Here is a 12,119-nt window from a genome sequence, read left to right as displayed (position 1 = left end):
TCCTTCCTGTTACACTAATTTTTGAAAAACAAGAGTAAAAAAGGTTTGTATTCCAATTCAAACCAACTCAATAAAATGGATCTGAATTTGCCTCATTCAGATAATGCAGTCAATTTGCCTGATCTAATTACAAATGTCTGTAGACCTTGAATCTGTATTGCCAGACATCAAGTGCCAGTGACCGAGGTAGTTATCTTTATAGTGGCATAATGTGTGACCAGCAATTCACCGACATCACCAGTTGCCCGACAAACCAATTCACCGATAAAAAATTTCCAAGTTGAACTATAATTATGAGGTAGAACTACTACGTTTCCAAACTCAAACTATCTAAATACAGTACCATAAGAGGGATTATGGAATTACACAATTTGTGCCCCAAAGAAATATATATAATGATTTGAAATACCAAATTTCAGTGATAGGTTACTCAAATATTATTTATGCACCATGTATCCACAACTTCAATGTTCTTGGATTTCCCAAAATTGATTATTTATAGTCCCTAAAGTGACTTGAAAATTTATACGGCAACTTTTTAGTTTTCAGTTACTTGATACTGTATGTATCCAAACAAAAAATGTTTGTACGGTAACTTGAAAACACACATACATAGAGAAAAGATGCCGTTATTGTTTTATTCGTCTCTGACACTGATTGACACATACTAATAATAATATATCACATCTACATGATATTTGGACAATTTAAGACAAAATTAGGAAATTGAAGAAGTTTGGGGTTTTTTATTTTCCGACTACTGTATTGTTCACTCTATCCAATAAATAAATAATGGGATATTATTACCTCCTATAACTATTTTGCGAAAATCCGTTGTGAAGCACGGGTACGAACTATATAGTCATAATTTGTCGTAATTGATATTTATTTCCCCCAAATGTATTGCCTGATTTTTGAAAAATGATATATTTCAGTAAGAAAGTAGGATTTTAATTAATATGTTTTGATATTTTATTTGTAGCACAACAGTATTTCAAATTTATTCAAATGAAACTATAAAAGGACTTGGATTTCGAAGACTGGGAGATCTAAAGCCAAATTCACACATATGTGGCATATGGCACAGCTGTGACGTGAACCTTTTTAAATTCTATATGAATATATGGCCCAGTGCAAACAGAAGAGACGTGACGCCAAGGCTCCTCTGTTTGCATTAGACCATAATATATTTATACAGGAGAGGGGTAGAAGTGACAAAAGTAAGCGCCATATGCCAGCCACTTCTGTGTGAATTGGGCTTGAAATTGATAACATTACATGCTGAGTGCACCAACTGAGACCAATCAGCTGATCATTTGGTATTGTTGTCTACTTGGATCAAGATTGATCTCCTTGGTACAACTCAAACATCCAATAACGATGATTTCTCCATCTGTAATCAGTGGAAGAAATGAGTGCGCGTTGACGCACCGAGATATGGAGGTTAGGTCAGGGGCTTATCGTGTTGAGGGGGTGGAAGGGGTAGGTTGGTTAAGGGGGCACTGCAAAGCGCCGGCGTGACATCCCTTGATGGGAAGGGGTGCCCCAAAGGGGGTCCAGACACGGACTCCCCTATGCGTGCGCCTGTAATTTTGTCAGCACAAGTTGGTTGATGAAGGGGGGGGCTGCTGCTCCAATGCGTAATAGGTTGTCCCTCGTGTTGAAGGGGGGCCCCAAACCCCCCCTACAGCCGACCTAGCCTACCTGAAACTACTGATCAAGTGGTAGTGTGGTAGGCTGGTAGGCTCACCCAACCCAAGCCTGCGCTGTTGTGTTGTATATTCATCAGCTAATTAAACGTTTCAATTTTGCCATCATCTCACTCTTCACATGATTGTTGACAAAGTTTGAGAGTTCACTTTTCGGTCTTTGTTTAGGGTGTAAATCATATTTATCTATTTGATTGGCGTACGGATGTAGAAATATTTGTCAAATATGAGAAAACCATTTATATTCAAATAGTTTAGGAATGAAAAATTGTCTACTGGTTTAGAGATGGAAGTTTTTATCTTCCCCTGTTTTTTATACATTCAATACACTTTTTTTTATTTTTGTGAAAATTTAAATCTAGCTGCATATGGAATTAAAATATAGGAAGCTTGTTTTTTAAATGGAAGATCAATCTTGGCTCGGGTTGGTACTTGATTAACCTTGTGAGAATGTCAAAGTTTTATTTCATCGAAATTAGCTATTTCATCGACTGTCAGAGGTATCATATTCTAAACAGAAACTATTCCAAGTGATATGAAAAGTAGGGAATATAATAACTCAAACCAATCAAAGTACATTCATTTCATATTGACTACACAACGAATATTATTACAGTATTCGAAAAATCTTTCCTCTATCCCTTCATGCCGGCGCTTAATTGTGAGTGGTAAATTTGCCATCCCTTATTCTAATTATGTATTCAACAATTTTTCAGTACAAGAAGAGACAAAGCAAAAAAAGGATTTTCCCTTATCTGTGGTACTTATACTGTACTGTTTAAGTAACTAGTAACTGGAAGCATAGACTAAGTAAACAGTAGGTTAGTTCTGTGCTGGAACCTGGAAGGTACAACAGGCTTTGAACCCAAATCTGATCCACGCCTAATTTATGCACAGTCCGAATGTAGGTTATGCTCCATGTAACCAATTTTACAATGAAATAAAAGGGGTGATTGCTGTTATGACATGAAGTATGTGGGGGATGTTGGAACACTCCGTTCCACCCACTGCGGGTGGTGGGGAAGCGACGGCAGTCTCAAGGTCACAGGCCGGGCTCTGGCTGTGCGCTGGCTCTGCTCTGCCTCTACTAGTTGCTGGCTCAGTCAGGGCTCGTGGCGTGCAGTAAGGTCGGGGAATGGAACGGGGACCGCGGAATGGGGGAACGAGACGGGGTCGGTCGTTGACCTCGCAACAACGTGCGATCAATACACCCTACACCAGTCCCCGCTCGTCGTTCAATCTTCTGAACTAGTTCACTTTTGCTAACTATTTGTCGTTCCACTGTACTGTTTACGTACAGATTGTCGAGCTACGTTCTTTTTCAAATAATACCTAATTGAACTATTGTATATGACAGCGCGAAGCGCTATTTGCTTTGTTCAAAGTTGTAGCCGCTTTATTCTATCTGGTATGGGAGTCAATGACCCTGTCAACATACTGTATAACATTTCTAGAAAAAAGCTCAAGGCAACCTAATAGATACAGTAGGCTATAATATGTAACAACACAAGAGAAAACATTGACAAAGACTATATTTTTTATAAAAACAGGAAATTTCAAGGGAAAGTAATAAGTAATGAAGAAAACGCAAGACAATCAAATAGATACAGTATAATTATGTGAGAAAACATTGACAAAGACAATACAAGAACATAGAAGTTGAAGCTGCAAGGTATAGTAATTAGTAATGACTGCTACTGAGGCCGTTATATAGGGTCAATTTACTACATGCGGTTAGCGCCCAATCATAGGTCCTATATGTGGAGGTGTGACTTGTAATTTGAAAGAAAAACATCGTTGAGTCAAAAATGAAAAATTAGTGAGATTGAATGGTATCTCGATATGCTGGCGATTTGTTGAACCTTATTTTATTGCTTATATTATATATTTTTATTTTGTTGAAACTTATTACCTTGAATTTGGATTGGAAAGTAGGTACTGTATTGGATAAGGCGATGGCGAGTTAGAACAAAGCAATTGGTGCTTAGCCATAGAGAAAATATAGCATCATCTAAATGTATGTTCTCTATGGTTTAACCTAGTTTCAAATGTTATAGAGTTGGCTTATAGATTACACAAATTCTGTCAAAAAATGTATTATCGAATCACAGATCACAGTAAGTTTAGCTCGCATATTATTGCTTTTGTTGGTGGTGAGGCCCTCATGGGGGTTCCACCTCGTGCAACTACCATTCCAGTTGGGTTGAAAACCATTAATTAGGTGATGGTAGAGCAGATTTCTCGTACATAGTGCGGCGCCCCCCTCCACCACCTCACTATCTCCTTTGATTCAGCTAGTTGTGGGTGAAGAAGAGGTGTGTGTGTGTGTGGCGCAGGCTAAATTTAGATCCATGGAAGGTTTTAACTCCCTCTTTCTCCTTCCCCCTTCTGACCCTTTACAAGGGATAAGAGCAAGGCCATGCTTCAAATAATAAAGTTCCGTAGATGGGAACAGACTTGATGGGATGAAGATGGTATAAGTGCTGGTTGTCTCAAAGATTTATGCAAACTAAACAATTTTACCATAGAACTTTACATCATGGAGTACAGCAATGTTAAAGATTATGTTAACTATGTAAAACAAATGTAAATATGGATAAATTTTTTTAAAGTGCCACTTACTGAATATTCCACATTATTGTGTAAGTTCTAGTTTTCCTATTATAGTGGAAAAACATACTTGAAAGTATAATTTCATCAAATATATCTAATTCAATTTAATCCAGTAGGCCTAGTCAATGTATATTACAGTCTTGCACTTGTACAGTAACTATGAATTTATACAATAAATAATAAAACAGTAACGTAGGCCTAATTAGGCTGTAGCAATAATCTGTCATTTTGAAGGAATATAATCATACTAACTCAGAGTTTTTGATAGTTTCTTAAATATTTTTCAACTATAGGTCTTTAAAACTATGAATAAAACTAGAAGTTTGTGTTTTTCCTTATTTATGACAAATTTGAATATTTTTTATAAAATAGAATTATAGTACCCTTTGTATTTAAAAAATATTAAAAAACAAGATCATACAAATTGTAATGTAACTTACAATTTGTATTCTTTTTTCTTAATATTTTTTCAATTTTAAAGGGTACTATAATTCCATTTTATAAATAGCCCTTAGTAAGTAGCCCTGAATTCATACATTTTGAATATTATTATTCAAAATCGTTATGCCTGTCCTCAGACCTGATATAGAATTCTATATATCTGGTCTAAGTGCCCGTCTATTTCAGCAGAAGGTGAAGAATTATTTCATGTTTCATTCAAATTGAATTGACCAAAAGATCAACTGCGAAACATATGGTTTTTTAAAAGAGAATTTAATAATCTCCACAAAATGAATCTTCCCTACAAAATGTATGTTACTATGTACTCTTGTTATCGGATGTATCGATTTATATATTTATATCTAGTTCTAATTTTAATTATTCTCATTTTTTTTGTTGAGGATTAAAAATGAAAAATGTATTATCTTATCAAAGACTTTTATACACAAGGTTAAACTAGTGAACTGCTTGCTTGTAGAGCATCAGCTGATAATATTCATCTCTATGTTGGTTGTCTCTTTCACTCATATGTTTACAAGTTATGTAATTCTCTCTCTTGTTCATCACTCATCTCTCATTATTGGTGTGTTGAGTCGTTTTCATTCAGTCTGTGTGCTGATTTCTGTGTCGTTTGTTCTTATCTAAGTGTGGTAGCCTGCTTAAAAATGGGTGAGTTTTAATAACAGTTACACTATCGTTGGATTAGTCTTATTCTAAAACTTCAAGATATAGAAAAGTCTATGAATTTGTTATTGAAAATGTACATTATTTCCTGGCTTACAAATATTATTGTTGTGATCGGTCTGATATTAACAAGCCGGCTATTTTAAAGATCAATTATTTCAGTCAAGCCTTATGGATTCTAATGAATCTTATTCATTAATTCACAAATAATTAACAATTTATAAAGTAAACAACATTCCTTTTATCCTGAAGCAGTTCTGTATGAAAATTTGACATGAAAGTTCAAAGGTTATGTTCTTAATATGTTTCACTAATAATTTGTACCCATCTCTTTTGTAATAAATTGGGTATGGATCTTATTTTATGTCATAGTAAAAATGAGAGGTAATAAATAGTGTGGTCTTTAGATGGAAGTTTCTTAGAATAAATAAAGTTTTTTTTAATGTTAACTAGTCATGCTGGCCAGAGTTCATACAGTACTCCATGAAATGATTATGTAATGAGTGGTTTTTGAGTTAGTCTATACACAAATTTATTGATCATTGTGAAATATATGCTGATATTGTTAGTTAATAATAATAACCAAGTCGATGGTACCAATTTTACGTATTTTCAATGATTTGATTATTAGATTTAGGTGAATTGAAGCAAAGAAAGTTTGTAAGTGTTGTATTGCTTTAAAATAGTATTTGGAGGAAATGAATAAATGGACAAGTGATGGAATAAATAAATAATAAAGTAGATTAATTACTTTGGCGTTATTATTTTTTTTTAATTTGAAAAATATTTTCAAGATTTTATTAACAGTAGCCTAATTGTGTTTTAATAATTTTTTTTCGAACAATTCTATTTTATTCAATTCTATTTGAGGTATTGAGTGTAGCAATCGCTAATTACTGCAGTTCATCAATATTGCAGGGATAAATAATTATCAACTTTCTTGTCTATAAAAAATGATAGGAAAACATCCAGTTTTCCTTTATTCATTGTCTGATCTTCAACTTTTGTTGACATTTAGACTGACAGTATTTTCTGTAAAGTTTAGTTTTGCAATTTATCTATTTTTTATATTTTTACTAAAAATAGTATTTGTTTGTTACAGGGCAGCCAGTGGAGCAGGAGTTGGCGACAAAAATGTTACAAATTCAGTCGAAACGATTTTACCTAGACGTCAAACAAAATAGGAGAGGACGATTTATCAAAGTAGCTGAAGTGAGTAGCAAGCAGACTAATTCTAATTTTAGTTTGAAAACTGTTTAATTCCCAAACACGCTTCACAGTGCTGGCTTGTCGATTTGGCATTTTGTTATGTTTTATTTTAACTATAAATTATATAGATGAGGTTGAATAACCGTCTAAATTCAAACGTTTGCCATACTAGAGGGTGAAAATTTGAAAACTAGGAATCTGCAATACTGCGATAATACAATTGCTCTCGACCAATCACAACAAAACACTTCCTTGAATATTTTTTTTTGTATTGTCATACATGACATCAAAACCCATTCAATTTTATTGAAATATTATTTTGTTAGTTGGAAATCTAGTCGCGGATCTAATTATTTAATGTAATTGATAAAGCGAGTTGATCTCCAATGTGTAAAGATGAAACGTGTATTTTATCACGTTTCGTGAAGGCAATATTATGATTTTGAGTTCCATGCTGTACAAGGAGCTTTTGGTCTGTGAGTCAAGGTTGCATGTTTTTTTTCACATAAATAGATTTTGAATTTTTCTTCAGGGGCCCATATTCTTTTAAACCGTTTTGTGAAGTATAGTTAAGGCATTGCTTACCTGAAGGATTCTGTCTTGAAAATTCTATTAATAGTTGTCTCAGTTCGGGCTGTTTAAACCTGCATAATTGTATTTTCAAGATTTGGATTTTGTAAGGAAAAAGGTGTGTTGTGTAGTGCTTTGATTCAAACAGCTTCTTTTAGTTTATATATTATAAATTAAAACAGGAGACACAAGATATAAATAGATTGAAAACTTACATTAGAAATGGGGGAAATTTCGGAGACTGAGTCTCCTTCCTCAACCGAGCAGACTGCAGTTTTTCTATATTATAATAAAAGAGAGTAGGGTTGTCTTTGTTCGCTTCAAAACATGTTAACTTGTGGATTGCATACCGGAAAAACGGTAATGATTCAGATCTCCAAATTTTGCACATAGATTCTAAAAATATCAAAATCGTGCACCTCGAAGCCCAAATTTCAATTTTCTTTCTAGATTTTTTAGAATTAATGTTCAAATTCCATTCAAGGGACATGAAATTTTATACAGAATAGATTACATTGTTGTAAAATGTGATTGTATATATATATATATATATATATTTAACGTCGGGATTGGTTTTAACCGGACCTTTGAGGACAAAGTCAAGGGTCAATTTCAAGGTAAAGTTGAGATAATAGTTCATTGTACATTTTTTTCCAGACCCATAATTTTAAATAATAATTTGTTTTATTCTAAAACCTGAACGACTACAGATCAGCAAGCGAGTAGCCCTTATTATTGATTATTATAATCAGAAATCTTGATTTTTGTTATAATAAATTTCATATCATTCTTCAAAAATGTATTTCCTTTTTGAACCAGTAATCTTGATTGTTTTAAATGTAAATATAATATGTTAAAGTTTCATAAATTATATAGTAAATTGTTCATCTTTGATTTTATTTTTACACCCAACCAATCTGTTGGTTATAGTTTCAGTCTTTCTCTATCGTAATTACATATAGTTTTCTTTCCCACCGTCACATATTTGGTTATAGTTTTGTCTTCCCACAGTTACAGTATTAGTAACTGAAATAATTATCTATTATTTGTAACTGATGGGATTTTATTGAAAGATTTACTTTGGTATGAAGGCAATTAAATTTAGTGGAAGAAAGGTGCTTCCTATCTATATTGAAAGCTAGTATTTGTGTAATGGGGCTATGGTACATGATTTGTCAGAGGCCTACGACTCCTGTGAATTGCTAAAACGGCAATTAGGATGGTGATTAGATTTGAAACACTTGGTGTCTTTATCTGTATCTGTGATTTCAAATGCTGGGAACCATACAGACTAGGGACCTAGGGTGTTTTTTGTCAGATTGGCAATCATCCAGTTAATTCATTTACTTTTTAACAAAGTTGATTTTGAAGTGTTTGAATGACCGTGACGTGACTCACGGAGCTCAGTGGTGTCAGAAGTACCTCGATTTCATTTTGAAATGTAAAGTTATTTATTAAGTTGAAATATATTTATTGTAGTTATTTCAGCTGTTCTATGTGATCTTTAAGCCTATTAATTTTCGGGGTTACGGTGGTGGGGCTAAGAAGAGGGTAGTTAAAAATTCACCTCTATAAACTTAATGTTTGCTAAACAATAGTTGTGAAGGTAGAAATTGGTTATGTTATAATAAGGATGGGTTAATAATTGGTTATGTTCCTTTCAGCTAATATTAGCTGAAGAATCGATTGAATAATATAAGTCTGTAGCAAAAGTATTATTTATTTAAATAGTTTACAGAATAAACTGAAGAATGACTTTTCAGGCAGAAATGAGATCAATTTGATTACAATATTGTTCTTCTATGAAAACGATTTATCCAACTCGATAGCCTACTAGTGATGTTTTCAAACGTATTTCCAAGATCTAAAACATTTTAAATTTAACATGAAGCGCAAAATTTCTACAATTTTGATTGAATATGATAAATCCTTTTTTCTATTTCAATTCACCGTCTCTTCAATAGCTATGCTACAACTTTAAATTCGAACAATTCAACCCGGCCAATAAATCATTTTGTATCATCAATTATACAAATCAGTATAATTGCTGAATATTTTCACATGTAGATTATGCATTAAACTTTAACAATAATAAATTTATTCTTTCATATACAATAAATACAAGCATTAGTTTGCCTAAAACTGTTGCTTAAAATACACAGTCTATAAATAGAGGTTATGTGTAAATAGTCTATAAGATAACTAGAGGTTATGTTGGGATCATTTCCCTAATTAACAACCAAATTGAGTCCAAAAACTCAACTAGAATTTTGGATTCCTCTGAATGATGAACGTTTCAATCATAAATTTAATGTCACAATTTCTAGAAATATTTGAATATAACTTTTTTCACCATAATCGGGCTAATTTAGAATAGTGCAGCAGATGATTATTGAGGCAATATGAATGCTATAATATTGTATTGTGATTGCAGATTGGAGCCGACGGAAGGCGAAGTCAAATATTCCTGGCTCTGTCGACAGCCGCCGAGTTCAGAGACCACCTCTCCACGTTTAGCGAATACTATTCATCATTGGGTAAGTTGGGTAGGTTTCCCCCCTCACTCACACTACTAACACTAGGCTAGTTCTACAGTGCAGCGTTTACCAAACCTCAAAGTCTTTGCTTGCAATAGTCAATGACGCTTTCAATTATCATCCAAATTTTGACCTATTCAATATTGTGATAAAATTTGTCTTTCTATGGGTCACCACATAGTGGAGCAAAGAAGAGATTAAGAAGAGGTAGTGAAGCTAAAAGACAGTGTAGCGAGAGTTTGTAAATATTGCATGCATTCAAATGTGGCAGAACATAGTTGAGCGGCGAAGGTAGGGTAGAATGTAGAAGGGAGTAGAGTCTTTTAGATACGTGCATTATTTGAACTCTCTCAGCTACCTTCTCTGATGAGGTGTGTACAGCTTGGGTGCTACGAACACGTGCATTTCTCTTTTCATCAGTTGATTATCTGAATTTGTACAGAAACAGTAAGGTACAAATAATAACAAGCATAGCATCAGCTGATAAAAAGTGAAATGCGCGTGTTCGTGACGCTCAAGTCTGTACGCACCCATACATTTTACCTTTGTCTCTCCACTATGTTTTGACTCAAATTCGGGCAGAGAGAAGGTTATGAAATTGGAAGACTCGTGATTTAGAACAACTAATATTTATCAGAATTCGAGAGGGAAAAGTTTTGGACTAGACCTTTTAATTTCCTAGTGAAATTTGAATTTATACTGCATAGTTGAAAACTCCAGTTTAGCCACTCAAGGTTAAATAGAGATTTCAATATCAAAGCCTCTCAGTAAAAATTGACTAATATGATCGATATATTCTTATACTTTTTCAATTATTAGTTATTTGTTATGATTAGACTGCAGTGCGTTTACTGGCTGTCACATTATTGTATTCAAGTTCCACTGTAAAACTGATATCCATATCCTTATATCTGATGTCCTTATACACCTTATGACCTGAGTCTTTATTAAGTCAAGAATTAAATGAAGTACCTGAATAACATTTCAAAGAGATAATTTTGTAACAATCGAAATCTAACTTGCTTGAAGGTCAATTAAACATTTTACATGGGTGTAGTGCATGACTAGAGTCCGGTTTAATTTACTATCCCGTACTATAGTATCTATCCAATATATTCGATGTAGTCCCGTAATATAGTATCAGCTCTCAGTGATTAATGCATAAGACTAGCTAGAACGCATTAGAAACATACTCATCATTATATTGAATATCGATTAGAATTCTCAAATTGGATAATAAAACCAATCTTCATCTACTATGGTCGCTCCCGGTTGTTTTTGGGGTCTGAATTTCAGCTTGGTTACACATATGTTTCTAATTAGAATCATTTATCAAATTGAACAGTTAAATTCCTCTATCTTTTAAAAATGTGTTGAGGCTGCACGGTTTGGGAAACGCTCAATTGATGTTGTATTGGTAGTCTTTTTGAGTTGTTCTGTGTGCATGTTTTATCTTACTTTGCTTAACTTAATACTTGATTGAAATAAAACTAACAATAAGTGAATAAGTGTTTAATTTAATATTACTCACGACTGTTGAATTGCAAAAATATTTTCCAAGTTGAACATGAATGATGAGGCAGAGTAAAAAGGCTTGGCTAAAGAGGTGTGACCTAGGAGCACCAAGCAAGTATGCTTAGCAGAGTGTCATTTTACTCGAAAATCTTAGTTTGCATCTACATAATTTTTTTGCAGTTTGAGAAGAAACATTAACTCATATTACTGCCATTAATAATAATCTGTTGATTGCGAAGTTTGTTTCATAAAAAAGTTCATTTTTAGTACTAACTGAACGTTACGTGAAGCTGATTAATGTCCAGCAATCTTACCAATTATGTATGTTATCTCATTGCTGACTTATCAAATTATGAAAGTGCATTATTTGTAAATTTTCCTGTAAAGTACGCTAGAATGCATCTAGGCACATATATGAGCTTAGCAAGCTAGGCCCACTATGTATGGGACTGTCTATCGCTGTGTTGAGAGCTCAGCCTTGTGGGGGGTGGGCGTTCCCGATACAGTCACACTCTCAAGACTGGTTGCATACCCACTATACTACCCAGCAATTTGCGACTAGTGATTCTACAATATTGGCTACTATAAATTTAGAAACTGGCAGTCGTCACAAAAAATGTTGAATTCCATCAACTAAGCAATTGTAGTACGTTGTGAAAATCATTGAGTGCAGTATTGTACATGTTGTGAATTAGAATTGGTTTATTGTTTTAGGTCCACCCAACCCCGAAAATGTCCCCGACGATGGAAAACTTAAATCAGAAATGATGATTAAAGAAAACCGACGCTATTACCTCGACCTTAAAGAAAACGCACGTGGAAGATTTCTTAGAGTAAGTAT

At 33.8% G+C, this 12,119-nt stretch overlaps 1 protein-coding gene across 12 annotated transcripts in view; it reads left to right on the top strand.

The window, feature by feature from the left end:
• The window catches only part of LOC111044329 (transcriptional activator protein Pur-beta), a 40,248-nt gene that overhangs the window by 17,178 nt on the left and 10,951 nt on the right, over nt 1–12,119 (top strand). For 5 of the 12 annotated variants that reach the window (XM_039430252.1, XM_022329439.2, XM_022329437.2 and 2 more), the window contains 3 exons: nt 6,550–6,659; nt 9,661–9,772; nt 11,993–12,111. In XM_039430252.1, the coding sequence (XP_039286186.1) occupies nt 6,550–6,659; nt 9,661–9,772; nt 11,993–12,111 (341 nt within the window). Of the gene's footprint in view, nt 1–5,323; nt 5,433–6,549; nt 6,660–9,660; nt 9,773–11,992; nt 12,112–12,119 lie in introns of those variants that run through there. The other 7 variants (XM_022329440.2, XM_039430251.1, XM_022329438.2 and 4 more) reach the window with 4 other exon arrangements.

The sequence above is a fragment of the Nilaparvata lugens genome, chromosome 6 (genome assembly GCF_014356525.2).
Source record: "Nilaparvata lugens isolate BPH chromosome 6, ASM1435652v1, whole genome shotgun sequence".
Taxonomy (NCBI): Eukaryota; Metazoa; Arthropoda; class Insecta; order Hemiptera; family Delphacidae; genus Nilaparvata; species Nilaparvata lugens.
The sequence above is the reverse complement of the archived record's forward strand: the minus strand, read 5'-3'. Positions and strand labels throughout refer to the sequence as shown.